General features: G+C 44.0%; 1 protein-coding gene across 3 annotated transcripts in view; it reads right to left on the minus strand.

Annotated features, from left to right (window-relative positions):
• Positions 1-22,758, minus strand: part of TMEM245 (transmembrane protein 245) — a 125,951-nt gene that overhangs the window by 86,143 nt on the left and 17,050 nt on the right. For all 3 annotated transcript variants that reach the window (XM_040353478.1, XM_040353479.1, XM_040353480.1), the window contains exons 3-5: positions 21,840-21,941; positions 18,960-19,070; positions 12,029-12,220 (exon numbers count right to left, since the gene is read on the minus strand). In XM_040353478.1, the coding sequence (XP_040209412.1) occupies positions 12,029-12,220; positions 18,960-19,070; positions 21,840-21,941 (405 nt within the window). The remainder of the gene's footprint in view (positions 1-12,028; positions 12,221-18,959; positions 19,071-21,839; positions 21,942-22,758) is intronic.

Raw genomic sequence — 22,758 nt, forward strand, 5'->3', positions numbered from 1 at the left:
CGGCCCCACTGGTAATTTGGATATACAGTGAGGAAAATAAGTATTTGAACACCCTGCTTTTTTGCAAGTTCTCCCACTTGGAAATCATGGAGGGGTCTGAAATTGTCATCGTAGGTGCATGTCCACTGTGAGAGACATAATCAAAATTTTTTTTCCAGAAATCACAATTTATGATTTTTTAACTATTTATTTGTATGATACAGCTGCAAATAAGTATTTGAACACCTGTCTATCAGCTAGAATTCTGACCCTCAAAGACCTGTTAGTCTGCCTTTAAAATGTCCACCTCCACTCCATTTATTATCCTAAATTAGATGCACCTGTTTGAGGTCATTAGCTGCATAAAGACACCTGTCCACCCCATACAATCAGTAAGAATCCAACTACTAACATGGCCAAGACCAAAGAGTCCAAAGACACTAGAGACAAAATTGTACACCTCCACAAGGCTGGAAAGGGCTACGGGGAAATTGCCAAGCAGCTTGGTGAAAAAAGGTCCACTGGAGCAATCATTAGAAAATGGAAGAAGCTAAACATGACTGTCAATCTCCCTCGGACTGGGGCTCCATGCAAAATCTCACCTCGTGGGGTCTCAATGATCCTAAGAAAGGTGAGAAATCAGCCCAGGACTACACGGGAGGAGCTGGTCAATGACCTGAAAAGAGCTGGGACCACCGTTTCCAAGGTTACTGTTGGTAATACACTAAGACGTCATGGTTTGAAATCATGCATGGCACGGAAGGTTCCCCTGCTTAAACCAGCACATGTCAAGGCCCGTCTTAAGTTTGCCAATGACCATTTGGATGATCCAGAGGAGTCATGGGAGAAAGTCATGTGGTCAGATGAGACCAAAATAGAACTTTTTGGTCATAATTCCACTAACCGTGTTTGGAGGAAGAAGAATGATGAGTACCATCCCAAGAACACCATCCCTACTGTGAAGCATGGGGGTGGTAGCATCATGCTTTGGGGATGTTTTTCTGCACATGGGACAGGGCGACTGCACTGTATTAAGGAGAGGATGACCGGGGCCATGTATTGCGAGATTTTGGGCACCAACCTCCTTCCCTCAGTTAGAGCTTTGAAGATGGGTCGAGGCTGGGTCTTCCAACATGACAATGACCCAAAGCACACAGCCAGGATAACCAAGGAGTGGCTCTGTAAGAAGCATATCAAGGTTCTGGCGTGGCCTAGCCAGTCTCCAGACCTAAACCCAATAGAGAATCTTTGGAGGGAGCTCAAACTCCGTGTTTCTCAGCGACAGCCCAGAAACCTGACTGATCTAGAGAAGATCTGTGTGGAGGAGTGGGCCAAAATCCCTCCTCCAGTGTGTGCAAACCTGGTGAAAAACTACAAGAAACGTTTGACCTCTGTAATTGCAAACAAAGGCTACTGTACCAAATATTAACATTGATTTTCTCAGGTGTTCAAATACTTATTTGCAGCTGTATCATACAAATAAATAGTTAAAAAAATCATACATTGTGATTTCTGGATTTTTTTTTTTTGATTATGTCTCTCACAGTGGACATGCACCTACGATAATAATTTCAGACCCCTCCATGATTTCCAAGTGGGAGAACTTGCAAAATAGCAGGGTGTTCAAATACTTATTTTCCTCACTGTATATATCTTTTGTGCCCCCCAATGAATCCCTGAGCGCCGCCGGGCATATACCGTATTTATCGTTCAGGGAGGGGGCCGGACGAGTTCCGTCAGATTACATACAGGAGAATCTCCTGTATACTCGGCTGCATTTGTAATAAGAAATCCTGTCTCCTGGCCTGGCATTGGACGACTGTTCTGTCATAAGAGGCAGGACTTTATATTAAAGAGGCCGCCGAGCAAACAGAAGATTCCCCTGTATGTAATCTGTTTGCGCTCGTCCCGCCCTCCTCCCTGTCCCCTCCGAGGCTGCAGATGGGCATGGATCAGGCTGCACTCATGGCACGGGTGAGGCTGCACTCATGGGCAGTGACCCTTATTTTGCTTCACAGTTCTTTATTTTATTTCACCACACACAGCCACAAAGGCAAGAGAATTCTTGTTGGGCAGCATATTTGGTAATTTGCATTTCATTTTAATGGTTCAAGGAATGTCAGGCAAAATGGTCGGCTCTCACGCATGTTCACTTCATCAAATTTGGCCCTCTTTGAAAAAAGTTTGGACACCCCTGGCCTATAGAGAATTCAATAGACTTGTCAGCGTCTTTTGTTATAACAGTCTCATATAAAAAAGGTACATGGTTATGTAAACTGTAGTCACATTTGGAAACATTGTCATGATCAGGGTCTGAATAGGACTGTAATAAAGGCACCTGACTGGTACTGGCCACACAAGAGTTATACATGGGCAACTAGTCAGTGGTTTTAATGCAATTCAGGATGCAGGTCTTGGAACAGGACCCAATCGACTCTGCAACCCAGTCTATGTGCGGGTTGTTAAGGGATACCACAAGATAAGGGAAAAAGCAGGAGAAAGGATCAGGTAAAATCTGATTGACTCCCTGTGAAATTCCCCAATGGTCAGGGTGATAGGTACCGTACACAAGGTCACCGGACCCATGGACAAGGGAGAATTATCAACGGCTAAGACTAAGAAGGGTTTGTGTACCTTAGGTCACCAGAATCTGTAGACTGTGTGCTAGGTCCCTATCAATGAAATTGCTAGCAGCACCAGAATCAATGAAAGCAGAGAGGTAGTGAGAGAACTTGGCAGACCTAATTTGTGCAGGAACAAATTAGCCATTTGTGAGGGAAACAGACACATCATGGTCTATAGAAGCGGACCCCACCTGCATTAGACTTGATGGTTTTTCGGCTTATGAGGACAGCTAGCGACAAAGTGGCCATGGTTGCCACAATATAAGCAGAGACCATGAGCACTCCTTCTAGCCTTTTCCCCAGAGGATAAATGGGCAGTGCCAATTTGCATGGGCTTATCCTCCTGGAGAGGTTGAGAGGGCTCAGGAAAAGAAGAAAAGGTGGGCAGCGTACTAGGGGGCAAAGAAACAAACCTCTCTGTATGCCTTTCCCGTAAACGCCTGTCTATACGTTTGTCTACTTGCATGGCTTCATTCAATGACTTTGGTTCAGGGTAGTGAACTAAGGAGTCCTTGATGGACTCAGATAAGCTTAACCTGAATTGTCTTCTTAAAGCAGGGTCATTCCACCCTCAGTCAGGTGCCCAGTGGCGGAAATCAAAACAGTATTGCTGACGTAAGGACCTAAGATTAGCTTCTGCTGAGTGGGCATGATCAGGATCATCATAGAAGAACATCTGGGGAAGACCTGAATGCTGCAGCATTGAAGAGAACCCTTGTATTAAGAGGTGGTTGATACTGCCAATTCGGCTTGTGTATGGGGAGTCGGCTCTACGCAGGGAGGCCAGAGGAGGTACATTAGTGCTAGAAGCGAAATACAACAGTTATTAACACATAAAAAACATGAAGAACAAGAAATGTTTGGCCTACCACAAAGCATAAGCCAGGTTGCTGAAGACAGAAGGAGGATCAAGTGATACAACTCGCAGCTTAGGTGGATCTGCAAGGCCGGCCTAGGTGTGTTTATAACCGAGGCAATGGTAGCAAAACAGGAGCCGGCTTGGCTGAGCGTGGTGCGGCCCAGAGGACCTGAATATTTTCAGAGTGTCTTTGCATGAGGTCCTTTGGTCGAGACCTTTGTTGATTGGAGCTGTTCTGGGCGAGGGGCTGAGATCTGAACCTGAGTGAAGAGATCGTGGGAAGGTCTCCGCTTCAGATGGGTCTTGGAAGGAGAGCTGGTCCCCATTGGGTGCCTTGAGCCGAAGGGTAGCTGGGAAGGCCAGAATGAATTTGATTTGTTGCTGGTGCAGCTCTGTGCATATTTGCTGAAAGGCCTTCCTTTTTTGGATACTTCAATGGAGTAGTCCGAAGACCAGGATCTTCATTCCATCAATCTGGATTGGCTGAATTTTTGCAGAATGAAAGCTTTGTCTGAATAGTTCAGGTATTTGGCGATAATCGGTCGGGGTGATTTGCGATCAGAGTTAAACAGTCCCATGGCCTCTTGGCTGCTTCTCTGATTAATGCTCTCTGCCTGGCCTGTCAGTTTAGGTGGACAGCCATGACTTGAAAGGTTTGCAGTTGTGTCATACTCATATTCTATTTTGGGATGATGGATTGAACAGTGCTCCGCAAGATGTTCAAAGCATGGGATTTTTATTTTATAACCTAACTCTGCTTCAAACTTCCAAACAACTTTAACCCTGACCTGTCTGGAGGTGTTCCTTGGCCTTCATGATGCTGTTAGTTCACTATGGTTCTCTAACAAAACTCTGAAGGCTTCACAGAACAGCTGTATTTATAGCGAGATTAAATTACACACAGGTGTACTCTATTTACTAATAAGGTGACTTCTGAAGGCAATTGGTTCCAGTAGATTTTAGTTAGGGGTACCAGAGTAAAGGGGGCTGACTACAAATGAATGCCACTCTTTTTAGATATTTGTAAAAAAAATTACATTTACGTTTTTGGTTGTAACATGACAAAATGTGAAAAATGTCAAGGGGTATGAATACTTTTTCAAGGCACTGTATATATTCTGTCATTGTAAAAAAGCAGCTTCTGGAGAAAAATATTTCAAATTACCGTATCTCCAAAGTCACGAGCATAATGACTCCTCCCCAACCAGTTTTGGCAATTCTAAACTCGTGAATAGATGATTTCCCAACTAAATTCTATACACTTGTCATCCATATTTTACTAGCATCCAGAACCACCATCACCAGACACTGGAATCAAACCTCTCTCCTAAATACTCTAAAATTGCTGAAATGGTCAAAACGCACTGTAATTATGAAAAATGTTAGCTATCAGACATGACAAACTCCCACACTTTCATAAACTCATGGAAAATTTGGGCTTAGTGGGCTAATCATACACTATATTATGGTCCATACATGTTGTATTCTTTGTTTAATTACTCTTATAACCCTAAATGTATTACCTGTAACTATCACCTTGCATTTCTACACCTTCAGGCATTGTTTGTATTTTTTTATATTTAAAACAAAATAAAAATCTAATGACAAAAAAAATGGACACTTTACTTTTCATTTTTTCCATTCCAGTGCTTAGTGACCAAATATCATTTATCATCACTAGATTACCAAAAGTATTGAGATGCCTGCCTTTACACACACATTAACTTTAATGGCATCCCAGTCTTGGTCTGTCAATATTGAGTTGGCCCACCCTTTGCAGCTATAACAGCTTCAACTCTTCTGGGAAGGCTGTCCACATGGTTTAGAAGTGTGTCTATGGGAATGTTTGACCATTCTTCCAGAAGCGCATTTGTGAGGTCAGGCACTAATGTGAACGAGAAGACCTGGCATACAGTCTCCGCTTGTTTTTCAGTGAAGGGAACTCTTAAGATGTCAGTATACCAAGACATTTAGGACAATTTAATGCTCTCAACTATGTGGGAACAGTTTGGGGATGACCCCTTCATGTTCCAACATGACTGCACACCAGTGCAAAAAAAGGGATTTTTAATACAGCTTACCTGTAAAATCCTTTTCTTGGAGTACATCACGGGACACAGAGCGGCATATTCATTACTATGTGGGTTATATGGAGTACCTTCAGGTGATGGACACTGGCAATCTCAAACAGGAAGTGCCCCTCCCTATATAACCCCCTCCCATAGGAGGAGTACCTCAGTTTTGTAGCAAGCAGTATGCCTCCCAAAATGGTCCCCAAAAGAGGGGTGGGAGCTCTGTGTCCCGTGATGTACTCCAAGAAAAGGATTTTACAGGTAAGCTGTATTAAAAATCCCTTTTTCTTTATCGTACATCACGGGACACAGAGCGGCATATTCATTACTATGTGGGATGTCCCAAAGCAATGCTTACAATGAGGGGAGGGAGAACATCTTCCCAAGACAAAAGGATTTAATTTAGAGATATACTCAAATCATAATAAATCCAACTTAGTTGAGAAAAATAATTTTTAAATTTAACTCAAAAGGGAGCCCCCGGAATCCGAGGGTCTCAAACTGCAGCCTGCAGCACTGCCTGCCCAAAGGCTGTATCAGTATTCCTTCTTACGTCCAACTGGTAGAATTTTGTAAACGTGTGGACAGAAGACCAGGTTGCCGCCTTGCAAACTTGAGCCATAGAGATCTGGTGGTGCGCTGCCCAGGAGGCACCCATGGCCCTAGTAGAATGAGCCTTTAATGATAACGGAGGAGGCAACCCTTTCAAGCCGTAGGCCTGAGTGATTAACTGTTTAATCCATCTCGAGATGGTGGATTTTGCAGCTGCCTGCCCCTTCTTGGGCCCATCCGGTAAAATGAACAACACATCTGTTTTCCGGATCTTCTCTGTAGCTTTAAGATAGGCCTTCATGGCCCTGACAATATCCAAGGTATGCAGCAACCCTTCCTTTCTGGAAGTAGGCTTAGGAAAGAAGGATGGCAATACCAAATCCTGGTTTAGATGAAAACTGGATATAACCTTTGGTAGGAAGGAAGGATGAGGGCGGAGAACGACCTTGTCCTTATGTAAAATAAGATATGGTTCCTTACAGGATAAGGCTGCCAGTTCCGATACTCTTCTGGCGGAAACCATGGCGACCAAAAATACTAACTTCCTTGTCAGTAAAACCAAAGGAATTTCAGCCAACGGCTCAAAAGGTTGTTTCTGTAAACTTGACAGAACAAGATTTAAATCCCACGGACAAAGCGGGGATTTAACTGGAGGATTAATACGTAAGACACCTTGAATGAAGGTCTTAACTAGCGAGTGGGTGGCCAGCGGCCGCTGAAACCATACTGACAAAGCTGAAATCTGTCCTTTGATTGTGCTTAATGCCAGTCCTTTATCCACTCCTAGCTGGAGAAAACTTAATACTCTATCGATGGTAAACTTGCGAGAAAGCCATCGCTTGGACTCACACCAGCCTACATAGGCCTTCTAGACCCTGTAATAAATCACCCTAGAGACCGGTTTCCTGGCTCTGATTAGGGTAGAGATTACTTTCTGAGACAGACCTCTACCCCTGAGAATCAGGGATTCAGCTTCCAGGCCGTCAAATTTAGATGCCGTAAGGCAGGGTGGAGGATCGGACCTTGCGATAGCAGGTCTGGCCGTAGAGGAAGAGTCCAAGGGTCTCCCACTACCATCTTTAGGATTAGTGAATATCATGCCCTTCTGGGCCATGCTGGAGCTACCAGGATGACTGGTATGTGCTCCACCCTGATCCTGCGCAGCAGGCGGGGTAGTAACTGGAGCGGGGGAAATGCATAAAGAAGTTTGAACTGATGCCAAGGGCAAACTAACGCATCGGTTCCGCAGGCTCTGGGATCCCTTGTGCGGGACATGAACCTGTCGAGCTTCTTGTTTAGTCTCGATGCCATGATATCCACGTCCGGCACTCCCCATTTCTGGCAGAGTGTCTGAAAGACCTGTGGATGCAGAGACCACTCCCCCAGCAACAGAGTCTGGCGACTTAAGAAGTCCGCCTGTAGGTTGTCCACTCCGGGAATGAATATAGCCGATATGCAGGGCACATGGGCTTCTGCCCACAAGAAAATCAAGCTCACTTCTCTCTGAGCGGCTTGACTCTTGGTTCCCCCTTGGTGATTTATGTATGCCACCGCCGTGGCATTGTCCGATTGTATTCTCACCGGGAACCCCTGCAGTTTGGACGTTCAAGCCCTGAGGGCTAATCGAGCAGCTCTGAGCTCCAAGATATTGATGGGCAACTGCTTCTCTGCCGCTGCCCAAGTGCCCTGGCGAGTGCAACCATCCAAAATTGCTCCCCAGCCGATCAGGCTGGCGTCTGTGGTTACTATCTTCCAGGTCACAGGACTGAACGTCTTTCCCTTCAGGAGATTCTGAGGGTTTAACCACCAAGATAGACTTTGCCGGACTCTTGGTGAGAGTTGCAAAGGAATCTCCAAGGCCTGAGGCCTCTTGCTCCATGCTGACAGGATGGCTGCCTGCAGGATGCGAGTGTGGCTCTGAGCGTACGGTACCGCCTCGAATGTGGCCACCATCTTGCCTAGTAGCCGCATACATAGGCGAACAGTTGGCTTTCTCTTGCTCAGCACTATTTGTATTAGCTCTTTGATGGCCTTGACCAGGAACAGGTAGGAACACCTTCTGTTGTTCTGTATCCAATCTCATGCCGAGATATTCCAGCTGCCTTGTGGGCCAAAATGCTGATTTGTCTCGATTTAGGACCCAGCTGAACCTCTCGAGGTACTGAACCGTGAGGGCGACTGCTCGTTCCAGGCCAGGAGACGAGTGGTCTACGACCAAGAGGTCGTCCAGGTAAGCCAGGACCGTGACCCCTTGGGTCCTTAGATTGGCTAGGATTGGGGCTAGGACCTTCGTGAATACCCGGGGGGCCGTAGCCAACCCGAAGGGGAGCGCCACAAATTGGAAATGACGCTGAGCCACCGAGAAGCGTAGAAATACCTGATGTGGCTGAAAAATTGGCACATGAAGGTAAGCATCCTTTATGTCTATGGACGCCATGAAGTCGTCCTTCTGGAGCACAGCGACAGCTGACCGAATAGTTTCCATCCGGAATGAGCGGACCTTTAGGTACGCATTTACTCCCTTTAAGTCCAAAATTGGCCTGACATCGCCGTTGGGCTTTGGGATGATAAACAGGTTGGAGTAGAACCCCAATCCCTGTTCCTGGACTGGTACTTCTACTATCACCTTCTGGCACAGCAGATGATTCAATGCCGCCATCAACGCGGCTCCCTTCACCGGGTCGCCTGGTACTCTTGACTCCTGGAAATGAGGAGGAGGGAATTTTGAAAATTCCAGTTTGTAGCCCGTGGCCACGGAAGACCGTACCCAGCAGTCGGGAATGCAGGCCTCCCAAACTTCTGCAAAGAGACGTAGCCTTCCCCCCACCATCGTGGGTGGGGGCGCCCCTTCATAAGGCCGACTTGGGGGCTGGCTTCGCAGGCTTGCGGTACCACTGCTTCTTGCCCCCAGTGGCTTGGCCTTGTGGCTTATTGTTAAAGCCTGATCTTGCAGGAGGCCGTCGATACTGTCTGGTATTAGAGGGCCCCTGTCCCGGGGAGGGCTGGCGCTTAAACGCGGGCCCTCGGGCTTTCTTCTTGACTGGCAAGAGAGTGCTTTTGCCGCTTGATATAGTCTGAATATATCTATCCAGATCTTCTCCGAAGAGTCGTCCTCCATGGAAGGGAAACCCTACCAGGAGCTTTTTGCATGGGGGCTCAGCCTCCCAACTCTTCAACCATAAGAGCCTTCTCATATGGATTAGAAATAAGGATAAACGTGATGCCTGCTGGATGGAGTCCTTGATAGCATCCACCGTAAAGCGTATAGCCCTCGGTATATCCGAAAATTCCTCTGCCTGCTGGGCAGGGATAAGTTTAAGCATTTGCTTAGTCTTATCTGATAATGCTTGGGTAATTCCAATAGCAGCCACAGCGGGCTGAACTATCGCCCCTGCTGAAGTAAAGGAGGCTTTCAGTAATGTTTCCAAGCGTTTATCAACCGGATCCTTAAACACCTGTACGTTTTCCACCGGACAAGTTAAAGATTTGTTCACATAGGAGATGGCTGTGTCCACCGCCGGGGGCGCCCACCTTTTGGAGAATTTCTCCTCCATAGGATATAAAACAGAGAATTTTTTAGGTGGTAAAAAGACTCTATCTGGCTTAATCCAATCCTGAAACATGACCTCCTCGAGTAGAGGATGGATCGGGAAAACTGCGTTGCTTTGAGGCGTTCTTAATGAGCCCAAAGCTGAAACCGCCGATACTTGAGGTTCTGGTATGGGTAACTTAAATGCCTCATGGACCATGTCCGTTAAGGCCTGAACCCACAAACTTTCCCCTTGGGAGGCTGAACCAGACCCCTCAGTATCCAGATCCTCGATCTCTGAACCACCCTGGTCCAAAGCGTCAAGTCTATCCAATTCCCCTAGGGAAAGGATCTCTGTGTCTGAGGCTTCTTGCTCGGGTGACGGAGACCTAGTCCGCTTTCTACCCGATATAGCCTTAGCTATCTTTTTTGCCATTCTTTTCTCTAGTTCACCTAAAGAAACAGCAAGATCCCTCTCAGTGACAAAGCCGGGGTTGGACTGACCTGGATCAGCCCCACCACCAGATCCCCCAGGTCCCATCAAGACGTGCCCTGATATGTCCTGTGGGGAGAGCAGCGGCATAGCCGTGTCTGAGCCCTCGGATTTTGCGAGGGAATCCCCACCCTTTGTACCCTCTGACCCAGAAGGCATGGTACAATACCGAGGTACACCTGCTATCACCCAGCCACAGACGTAGCTAAGGGGATCTGTCGGTTTGGGAGCGATAGAGACTAACGCCCAAACTGATAAGGGAGATCAGCAGTTCTTTCCCTTCTTCTCTTTTCTTTTTTTTTTGAAGAGGAAAAAGAAACCACTCTGTCTCCCACTAAGAATTGCCAATAGCCATCTGCTGAAAAAAAGGAAAAGAAAACCTATCTGTAGGTTTGACAGTCCTTAGAAAAGACTGCAATTCTTCCTTTCGCCACCGGGTGTCCTCGGCGTGCTCCGCTCTGTGTCCTCCTCTCCTCTAGCTCAGGATGACACTGAGCTCCTGGCAGCTAATAGAAGGGCCTCCCCTTCCTTTATTTGTGATTCGCCGCCCACAGGGACGCGCCCCCTACCACGGAAACGGCGTGAAAATCGTTCATATCTCGGGCACGTGCGCGCGCGCGCCCGTCGGCGGGGGCTATCACACATGGAGGAGGACGGAGCAGCGCAGGCACCCAGGCAGGTAAGCCCTTAGGTAGGTCACAGACCTCCTTTTAGCATGGGAAAAAGGCTCCCCTCTTACAGAGATCCCACACCTAGCGCCAGCAGCCCAGCTAAGCAACACTTACCAGGGAGGTCACATTTTACTGGGGAAAAAAGATTGAATCATCCTGTCTCTGTCATAGACATAGTGATTCCTTGCCAATGCAGAGCATACCCAGGCCTGTCCCCCTGTGCACCCCCTGTAGGGAACCTGCTAAGAACCAAGTTCCGCAAGCTCCCCCAATACTTACCTGCTCCATGCCGCAGGACTTTTGCACAGCAAGAGGTCCAATCTTCCCCCATCTCCGTGGGTGGCGTCTAGACCTTCAGGCCCTGGGTTCCTATGAAGGAGCCACTGTCCTGGGCCCATATAGCACCCTGGCAACAGAAACATTAGGCCCCCAAAGGTTTCTAAGTTCTGGGCCCAGGGTCCAGCTCTCTGAACAGAAAGCATTATGGGCTACACCCCAATGGTTTGGGGTCCGGTTGCTGACCACTTTAGCACTGAGGCCTTTGGACAGAACCGGTTAGCCCACCTTAATCCCAAGGATGTGGAGGTAAGCTAAACCATGACCAACACCTAAGACACTGGCGAAAAAACTGAGGTACTCCTCCTATGGGAGGGGGTTATATAGGGAGGGGCACTTCCTGTTTGAGATTGCCAGTGTCCATCACCTGAAGGTACTCCATATAACCCACATAGTAATGAATATGCCGCTCTGTGTCCCGTGATGTACGATAAAGAAATCAAGGTCCATAAAGACATCAATGAGTGAGTTTGGGGTGGAGGAACTTGACTGGCCTGCAGAGTCCTGACCTCAACCTGATAGAACACCCCTTGGAAGAATTAGAGTGAGGCATTCTGGTCCACATCAGTGCCTGACCTCATGAATGTGCTTCTGGAAGAATGGTTAAACATTGCTATAGACACACTCCTAAACCTTGTGGACACAGCATTCTCAGAAGAGTTGAAGCTGTTATAGCTGCAAAGGGTGGGCCACCTCAATATTGAACCCTATGGACCAAGACTGGGATGTCATTAAAGTTTATGTGCCCCAATACTTTGAGTAATATAGTGTATGTCATAGATTTGGAAAGGTGAAATAAGGTTCCCAGAAATAAACACATTTGCATTGACATTCAAGCGAATGAAGAACAGCAAATACAGATCACTACATTTCTTCAAAACAGAAAACAGTTTAACTCATAAAAATGTATTACCTGCAATGGGTACAGGCAGAAGTTGTACTATCCATAAATTAAGGCATATCTGTACAAGGACAATGGCCCATACAAGAAGAACAAAGTAGATGTCACTGGTTTTCTTTTTTCTTAAAAATGCTCCAATGTCACTTCTCTGCTTTCCAAAGGATGATGAAAGGGGAGAGGTGGGAGTTGCACTTGTATCCATTCCTGTTAAAAGCATATGTAAATCATACACGTTCTACATTTACTATACATAAATGTCAAAAAGAAATACAGTTATACTATTTTAGTCATTTCTATTCTTGCACCATTAAAGTTATATCACCATTTTTCTACAGCAATATATACCGTATATACTCGAGTATAAGCCGAGTTTTTCAGCACATTTTTTGTGCTGAAAATGCTTATATTTGAGTATATATGGCAACTGCTTCAGAACAAATTAAAAACGTATTGTTTGTCTTGTGTGTATGCTATTTTAGTATGAAGTAATTGATATATAGCATTGTCTTATGAAAGTTGATCTAGATTTAGGCAACCTAACCCTTCAAACAATATGAGACAAGCCATTTGTGAATGATATATGTAGTACTTTTTTGTAGGCAGTCTGCAGTTGGTCTTTTGCTTGGGCCAGCTTTTCATCCATCCCCACAGTGTTGGGTGGCTGGCTGAAAGCCATCCTTGCAAACCATTACCAGGCTGCTCTTCCTGTTCCTAGACCTGCCACCAATGACATTGTCAATATACTCCAGCAATAAGAAGCAAGTGTAGGTGAAACAAGCCTTTGATGATGGTAAAGATGATCCCCAGGTTTCCTGTTACTTTAAATAGTTTGTTTGGACCAGGCTGGTCCAAACAATCCATTTCCTTCACTAAGTGATGCACTGGCTCTAAGCAGTGTATGATCTGTATGTAGCTTCAACTACATACAGTACACAGTGCTGGGTATCGGCTGTGAGACAGAGACTTCCCTCACAGAACAAAATTAGAGTCGGTCTACGTGGCGGTCAGCCATTCATAGGCAGCTTTGTATTCTGTAAGTGAAGAGGGAGAAGGGCAGGCAGATGACGTCACACTCTCCGACTTTTCATATTGTATTGCCATAAAGTTTGAATCACATCAGATTTTTATTTTTTTTTGTTTGAGACACAAAATCTTTAACAACTATACCTCTGAAAGATTTACCCCCTAACACCACCCCCCCCCCCACCCCCTTCATGACCAGGCAATTTGTGGCAACACTGCGGTACTGTGATAATTGTGTGGCAACACTGTACCCCAAAAAAAAAGGCATGTCATATTTTCCCCACAAATACAGCTTTCTTTTGGTGTATTTGATCACCACTGTTTATTTTTTGCGCTATAAACAAACAAAAATATGTACATTTTTCACTTCCTGCTATAAAACATATCCAATAAAAGTAATAAAAAAAACAAAATGTCTTCATAAATTTAGGCCAATATGTATTCTATTACATGTTTTTTTTTGTAGCAAAAAGTTCCAATACGCATATGTTGATTGGTTTACGCAAACGTTATAGCATCTTTGAACTATTGTATATATTTATGGATTTTTTTTATATACTAGTAATGGCAGCGATCAGTGACTTATAGCAGGACTGCGCTATTGCGACAGACAATTAGACACTGACACTTTGCGGGAGCCAGTGACACTAATAGAGTGATCAGTTCTAAAAATTTGCACCGTCATTGTACTAAATGACACTGGCTAGGAAAGGGGTTAAACATCTAGGGCGATCAAAGGGTTAACTGCGTGCCTAGCCAGTGTTTGTGTTTACTGTATGTGCTGCTTTTACTAGGGGAAGAGATGGCCTTTATTCCCTGGGGACACAAAATTCAACCCCCCCCCTATCAGAAAGGAGATCTGCCTTGTTTACATAGGCTTATCTCAGTTCTGTGAGTTTTACCAATGATCAGCGCACACACCCCCTAAGCGGGAGTGCAGAACCACACACATACATTATATATATATATATATATATATATATATATATATATATATATATATATATATATATATATACACACATACACACACACACACACACATACATTATATATATATATATATATATATATATATATATATATATATATTTATTTATATACACACACACACAGACACACACACACGTGATCCTGCACAGGAGGGCCGCAGTAAAGCTGCTATAGCGCAGTCCTGAAGTAGTTAATGTCAAAATAAAAACAGATCTTTGCAAAGTTACAGTATTTAAATTAAGTACAATGAGAACACACACACACACAATAATTTACTGCCCAAGTACACATCATATCAATCAGTATTTAGTAGATGTTCATTTAGCAGCAAGGCTCAGTAAAGGAAAAACATTTTTTGGCTGACTGTTTACAGGGTATAGACAGGGCTCAAAATTTCAAGTCCTGAGCTACTAGCCAGGCCTCAAGAGTTACTCGCCACCAGTTGCCGCACCTAATTCATACACTGCCCTGCGCCTAATTGCACCCGTAAACAGGCCCTCGTAGATTATCTCATGGAATGACAATGTTTTATGCAGAACCAAGTTACAAAATTAAATATATCCAACAACAACTTTAACAAAATGGGACAGGGCACTGGGGGCAGACCAGAGGGACAGGGCACTGGGGGCAGACCAGAGGGACAGGGCACTAGAACTGGGTCTCTTCCCCATTCTCTTGCTGTCTCCTCTGCAACTCCCATCCATCCCCTCTCTCTCTCCCATTCATCTCATCAGGAGCCTGTGTGTGCGGCTCCACGCTTGCATGTCCCCACTTCCCCCTTTTATTCAGGCTGGCAGAGAGGAGAGGAGCTGCAGCACAGCGGGAGGGAGTACAATCCAGTGCTGAGATCCACACAACTGCACAGCCATTGACACCACAGCGCACACTGACAGCGCACAGCACACAGCACACATTGAGACCAGTCTGTTCACAGTGCTCAGGCTAAACTGTTGGACACTTACATAGAGCACAAGGAGAAGAAAACTGCACAAACTAGAAGGCTGCCGCTCTGATATGTCAGGGCAACTTTCAGTGAGCGCTGCACCGGACTGGTAATTTTAGCAATCCTCCACCTCACCCGTTATTTTCTGCTCTCCAGCTACATTGGTCGGGGCCCGGGGGAGGGGGGCAGGCTCAGAGAGGTCATACTGTTAGGTCCCATGGCTTAATGAGAATTCTAAGGAGAGCACCTGTGTACTGCTCTGCCTGTGCGCGGCTCACCAGACTACCTTTCCCGAGCATGCACCTTTCCTCTTCGACCACCAATCTCATCGGGACTCTAAGTGTAGGCAGAGATTGGTCATGCAGCCCTGTCATCACTCGCCCCCAGCTTAAATCCACTCGCCAAATGCTAGTAGGCGAGTGGAAATTTTGAGGGCTGGTATAGAGACATAATAGTTAAAGAGTCACTAAAGGAATTTTTTTTTTTAGCTAAATAGCTTCCTTTACCTTACTGCAGTCCTGGTTTCATGTCCTCATTGTTCGTTTTTGCTTTGATGTTGCTGTAATTCCTCTCTGTTCTGGACACTTCCTGGTTGCCTGTTTCCTGATAACCACAGTACTGGGAGATTTCCCACGGTGGTCACTAATCAAGGAGGTGTGATTACTGTGTGTAAAACGAAACTGGATTGGTGCTGAGGAGTTTTAGACAAAGTATCACTGCTCTCTATTGGCTGACTGCCCTCTAGTGGCTCTCTGTACATCAGAGAACCAGCAAACAACAGCAAAAACGAAACTACACTGCAGGCACATTATATGATTGTTTTTTTTATCTATTTTTAATCATTTTTAAAAGGAATCAGTTAACTATTATGTCTCTATGCCCTGTAAACAGTCATTTCAGCTAAAAAAAGTTTTTCCTTTAGTGACCCTTTAACTGATTCATTTTAAAAATAGATAAAAATCAATCATATAATGTGCCTGCAGTTTCACTTTTTTATTTTTAATCTAGTTTCATGTTTCTGTGAAGTACAGAGACACACAGAACAAAAACAAACAAACACAGGGCAGTGTTTGTTTTTAAAATGAATCCGATTGGTTCTGAGGGTTTTGAGACACACAGTAATCACACCTTCTTGATCAGGGACCACAGAGAGAAGCTCCCATGAGTTTTTTCATAAGGAGACAAGCAGGAAGTGTGGAGATTAGAGAAGGATTACAGCAACTTCAAAGCAAAAACGAACAATGAAGACATGAAACCAGGACTGCAGTAAGGTAAAGGAAGCTATTTAGCTTAAAAAAAAAAAAAAAAAAAAAATTCCTTTAGTGACCCTTTAAGACTGTGTGGATATCAGTTTTGAACATCTGGACGCTGAAATGTTACCCCATTGTTCTTTGCAAAACTGCACAAGTTGTGTTGAATTTAGATCTGAATGCTGACCTGGCAATTCTAGGACATTACCATGGTTGTTTGAGGCCATTCCCAAATACACTATACTAAGTAAGCCACCCCTGACCTGGCTTGGGAGTAAAGCAGATAATTACTGAACGTGTCCTTTACCATTGAATAAAGAAAATTGCACATAAAAATGTATTGAATAAAGTCCATGGTGATTTAATGTTCTATGACAAAAATAAAAACTTTCAAGAGGGTGATGCTTTTATAAGCACTGAAAAAAAACATACCACCTGTATATTCATTATCTATATAGATTTCATCATATATTACAATACAGTAATTGTAAACAAAAAAATGCAAAATGAGTTCTGATGGACCGTTTTCATCGGACGAACCGATCGTGTGTGGGTCCCATTGTTTTTTTTCCCCACCGGTGAAAAAAAATAGAACCTGTTTTAAAATTTTCTGATGGTTAAAAAAACGATAGAAAAAAAAACGATCGTCTGTGGGGAAATCCATCGGTTAAAAATCCACTCATGCTCAGAATCAAGTCGACGCATGCTCGGAAGCATTGAACTTAATTTTTCTCTGCACGTCGTTGTGTTTTACGTCACCGCATTGGACACGATCGGATTTTTAACCGATGGTGTGTAGGCAAGACTGATGAAAGTCAGCTTCATCGGATATCTGATGAAAAAATCCATCGGTCCGTTTTCATCGGATGAACCGATCGTGTGTACGTGGCATTAGACTGAAAAGCTAGGGGTCCATTATATCTGGTGAGTGGGGACACAGGAGGGTGTGTGTTACACCACGGAGTGAAAGTTTGGAGCACTATAGCACTTTCAGAGGATTGGAGTACAAAAGCACCTCTACTGGGACGTTTTGCAATATTTATCAATATGATTTTTAAACAATTGTTTTTACATGGGATGATTTATATCTGATATTCATTTTTGCACTGCTGCAAGTGCTGTAATTATTCTATTGTATGATTTCGAGTGAAGAGCACTTTGTCTACAGCAGCTGCAATCTTCATTATATGTTTGCTTTATGTAGCTACTTTCAGCACGCGTATTTATAATTGTACACATTTAAAAGCATGCCTTTTTAGGCACACAGGAATGGCTTAGAGTCAATGGGCCAGATTCACAAAAGGGATACGCAGGCATTTCTGCTGATACGCCGTTGTATCCCTGTTTCTATCAATGCGGCTGATTCATAGAATCAGTTTCTCATACATATCCCTAAGATCCGACATGTGTAATTTTTTACACTGTCGGATCTTAGGATGCAATACCGCGGCCGCCGCTGGGGGCATTTCTCGTCGTAATCCAGCGTCAGGTATGCACATTAGCACTTACAGAGATCCACAAAGCTTTTTCCCTTTGTTAAGTCGCCGTAAGTGTTAGTTTGCCGTCGCAAAGATAGGGTACCTTTTACAAAGTGTAAAGTTATTACACCATGTAAAAGTGTACCCGTCTTTCCCGCGTCGCTGTCAATTTTTTTTTAAACATTTTTTTTTTCCCGGCGCAACTTTTTCTTACCCGTCGCGATTCACAAAACCTCGACGCATCGTAACTTTGCGCAAAGCACGTCGGGAAAATCGTGTCGGGAGCATGCGCAGTATGTCCGGCGCGGGAGCGCGCCTAATTTAAATGGGACTCGCTCCATTTGAATTGGCCCGCCTTGCGCCGGACTGATTTAAGTTACACCGCTGCAAATTTCCAGGTAAGTGCTTTGTGGATCGGGCACTAACTTGTGTAATTTGCGGCGGTGTAACTTAAATCACAAAAGTTACGTTGCGCCCGCTGGCTGTGAATCTGGCCCAATGTTCTTACTGCTGATTATTAAAGTGTAACTCCACGGAAAAAAATATTCCCCTCTGGGTGATCTATGTACATTGCAAGGATTTTAATAAACTTTGTTCTAGATTCCTACCCTTTGTTATTTTAAAGAAATAGCTGTTTGTGTACACGTGCAAAATTAATGTAAAAGGAAGTGGTTTTATAAACATCAATCTGCTGCTTCACTTGCAGGAAAGTGGCAAGGCCTGCCTCCTTTTAGGGCTGGTGCACATCATGAATAGCACAGGAATGTGCTGTGCGCTCCCGTGCGATCCGGTTCCAGCACATTTTCAGCCATTTGAATGGCATCAGACCACATGAAAAGCAGTGCATGCACTGCTTTACAAAAAGCACAGCAACCCGGATCGCATGGTACAACGCACTGCATTTGTGACCTGCGTTTGTGATATAGTTTACACTGATACTACAGATGCAGTACATTTTAAGCATGGTGCAGGAAATACGAACAAAGTTCAAGTTTCCTGCAACACGTTCTGGTGTGAACTGACCCCAAGTATCTCACCAAAAATTACATTTTTTTCTGCAGAAGATGCCCAAAACTACAGCACTGCAGATTGAAAAGGAAAACTAAATTTTTAATATTAAATTACAATATGACTTGGTGTAGCAATTGTGCACGCTATATTTTTTGTATTTACCTTTTTCCCCACCTTAAAAGTGGAGTTACTTTTTAAAGCTATGTTGCATTTTAAGCCATATAGTCAAATACAAAAGTTAATACCTGAACCCTCGGATGCATTCCTTTCTTCTGGGTGTTGAAAACCAGTGATTGATATTGCCATGGCAATAGTTGTGGTTGCTATGTTTAACATTTGTCCAGGAAGAACCATATCTATACAAAAACAAAAAAACAGAAACACACAACATTATAAACAATCTATGCATTAAAGCATAAATGTAGATGATAATAAACTTTTCTCTAACCCCTTCCCACCCACCATCTATATATAACTGTTCCTCAAAACAAGTAAGTTCATAAACATCTCTAAAATAGAAAAATTAGTGCTCAGCGTATACTGCTGTATAAAATTGTACTATGGGGGGAAAGAAAAAAAAATGGTTATGCATCACACGTCAATAAAAACAATTTGTGTGGGCTGCAATTGTTTGCCTACATACTAGCTTTCCTGGTCAATGGCTTAAATATTGAAACCAAAACATCAGCAGCAAAGTCTGTCAACAAGCTTTTGATGGGCAAATGAAGTGTGCTTTGTCATCTGAGATGGTTCTGAGATCATTCAAAAATCATTAAAAGCATTTGATCTGCTTCAGCTATGTTTGCATACCCAGGCTTGCATGGAGCGCAGAAATCCTAATGCAAACAAAAGCTCATCGTCATTGGCCCCTTTATCACCTCACTGAAAAGTGCATTCTGTGGCAGATCACTTTTTAGAGACAGTTTTCAGGTGTCCAAGTTGTGATACGGCCACCTCGAGAAAGCTTTTTTTTTTCCAGCCGAATCTGAATTTTACGGACACAGCTCACTGTTCTGTCAGTCTCCACCCGGTTATCATCCGATTCGCCGGACGAATGGGGAACATATCCCAATCCATCTTTTTTTAGCAGATCGGATCGAATGCTAGCGGATTTATAGGAAAACAATGGGTGGTCCATTCAGGTCCTACTGGAATATGGACAGGCGGACCCAATCGTCCGCTGGTGTGAAAGGGGCCTTAACCTGCTCCGAAGAAACTAGAAAGATATAAAAAAACATTTTTAAATTATTTGCTATATGAACACAGAGCATAGTGGGGTTTCTCAAATTTGACTGTAAAAATGGAAATACGTTGTACACTTTAAAATGTATCCCTAGGCAAAACTTTTTTTTCCCCTTAATTGTACAGTACAGGACACAGTACAGGACACAGGCTCCTCTGTCGTGATCATGTCGTGATCATGGGTTATATGCTGCCATCTTCAGGTGAGGAAACTGGAAAACAAAGGTTGTTAGGACAGCCCATATAAACCCTCCAACTCCCATATACTTTGCTTCTCCCCCAACACACAGAAACCCTACTTTAAATGCCTGCATTGACTACACTCGGGCAATATGATTGCAGCTCCTGGATTGGTCTTCTTAAACCACGCCAAGAACCCACTACTACAAAGGATGGTCTACAGTGCAATTTAAAGGGTGGTCTCTTACAATGCAAAGAGAAACAAACTGAGACCCCAGGGAATCAGGGGGTGCTGCAAGACAGATAATGATATGAGAAAAACTTAGAATAAAAAAAAAATTTAATAAGGGAATGCAAAGCCAAAGGTCTAGGGAAAAAGCTGAAATTGCCTCTTTCAGAGTGCTTAGAGCTAGATTCTGGTGTGCAACTAATGGTATGATGTAACAGCTAGTTATCCACCTGACAATGAACTCGGAATGGTTGAATTCTAGCATATTTTTTTTTTTTTTTTTTCTTAAAAAATGTAAGTCCATCCAGTTCAACCAACACAACATTGTGAAGTGCATACATTCCAAACATAGCCCTCTTTTACACAGTAATAGTCAAAGATAGAGGGGGGCCCTGTCTCGCCTGCTTACAATGCTGGACTGTTTATTAAGTTCAGGTTTTGTCCATCATAGTGGACATACCCACCCCCCCAAAGGGGTTTTCCTCAGGGACTGGGTTCTAAACAAAGGACCACCTCTCCCTGGACCTGTATAGTACCCCGCAGCCAAGTCAACACATTAAACCAAGTGTCAAGGTCATGCTGTATCCAGTTCCTGAAGAAAAATTACAGGCCATCCCTATAACATGGGAAATGGGTACAATTCCTAAGGTTTGACCGAGGTTGCACCATTTCACATACACTACTTTTGTTTAGACAGTAAGCATTGATGGAATAATAGGATAATAAAACAAAGAAAAAAATATTATAAACGAACAAGGATGGTTTCTCCTGGAGGGAGAAGAGGTCCATCACAGAGTGGGGTAGGGTTATAGGAGAGGCGTCCCAGAGGGGCATGTCCTTATAAGTTTGCCTTAGTGTCCAATCACCTGAAGGTACAAACTAACCCATAGTGTATGAGTTGCCTGTGTCCTGTACTGTACAAGATATTTTTGTTTAGTTTTGTGAAAAGTGGGGAAGAGTTAGATCCAGTGTCAAGTTTTTTATTATGGTCTGTCTTTCCAGTGGGGAGAGGAGAAAGATTCATTACTCTACTTGTACTGGTGACCACTGTCACTGAGAAAGTGAGGAGTAACGTTTTGTCCCCAGAACAGGAACAGGGAAATCTTTCAATAGGAGTAAATGTTCTGGGGACATCTATTTAAGAGGAGCATTGCCTTCAACTTTTGAACATTTCCTTCAACTTTCTGTTGTACCTTTGAGACAGAGAGTAAAGGAAATTTCCTCCAAAAGGCATACAAAAAAAAAAATAACCGGCAGGTGTTTCAAACCTGCCCTACGCTGCCCAATTTTAAAAAAAAAAGTACAGGTACAATTAAGCCATTACACATACCATTAAATGTTTCCCCAATGTCACAATACACTCGAGTGGGAATAAAATATTGTAACACACAATCAATTTGTCCACTGTCTGCATGAATTATGTACAGTATAGGAATTTGTAAAATATATCACATAAAAGTTAGCCTTACTGTACCTGGAGACCCTTGAACAGCTCGTTTCTCATGCAGGGTTCCTACAACCATCAATAACACAATCACAAGGAATACTGGAATCTTCCACGATCCAGCAATAGATGCTGAAAGAACACATTACATCACTATTAAGACTGGATAAGGGAAAGTGTACATTTTTATTAAACGAATAACTCATTAAAAACTCACCAACTGCAGTGAGAACTATTTATCATTCTCCAAAAAGGTCACAGCACACAGCAGTGGCAAAGAAAAGCAGGATAATCAAAACCTCCGTGGATGAGCCAGTATCCAGTATATATCATAATACATTTCAGCTCCAACATTAAAGCCCAACTCCAGCCTTGCCTTAAGTCTCAGAGTTATACTGGCTCTTCTCCTGTACCAAAATTGCTTACTCTGATTTCTTTGCACATTGAGTTTCCTAAAGTGTGCATTAGAAGCTTCAGTAGTTTAGAAATATCCCACCTCATCTCCTGCCTAGGAACATCCAGCATTATTAAAGCAGGGTTCCACCCAAAAATGGAACTTCCGCTTTAAGTGTAGGTGACCCCCTGACATTCCACATTTGGCATGTCATTTTTTTTGAGGGGGGGGGAGCAAATACCCTGTTCGTACAAGCATCCAGCTGTCACGTCCTCCCTGGCGCTGCGGCACTGGAAGGAAGATCACCTCCCCCCTCCAAACTTTTGAGACACGTCACAGGTCCCAGAAGATTGCCCAGGAAATCACAGCACACAGTAACAATGCCGGCACCGTGGAGCGGAGTGGGGCTTTGTGAGCCAACATCGCTGGACCGTGGGACAGGTGAGCGTTCGATTATGAAAAATCAGCACCTACACTACTTGCAGCTGCTGAATTTTAAATTGGTGGAACTCTGCTTTACGCACCTTCTTCCCTAGGCTGACAATCCATGGCACA

Source organism: Rana temporaria, chromosome 5 (assembly GCF_905171775.1).
Source record: "Rana temporaria chromosome 5, aRanTem1.1, whole genome shotgun sequence".
NCBI lineage: Eukaryota > Metazoa > Chordata > Amphibia > Anura > Ranidae > Rana > Rana temporaria.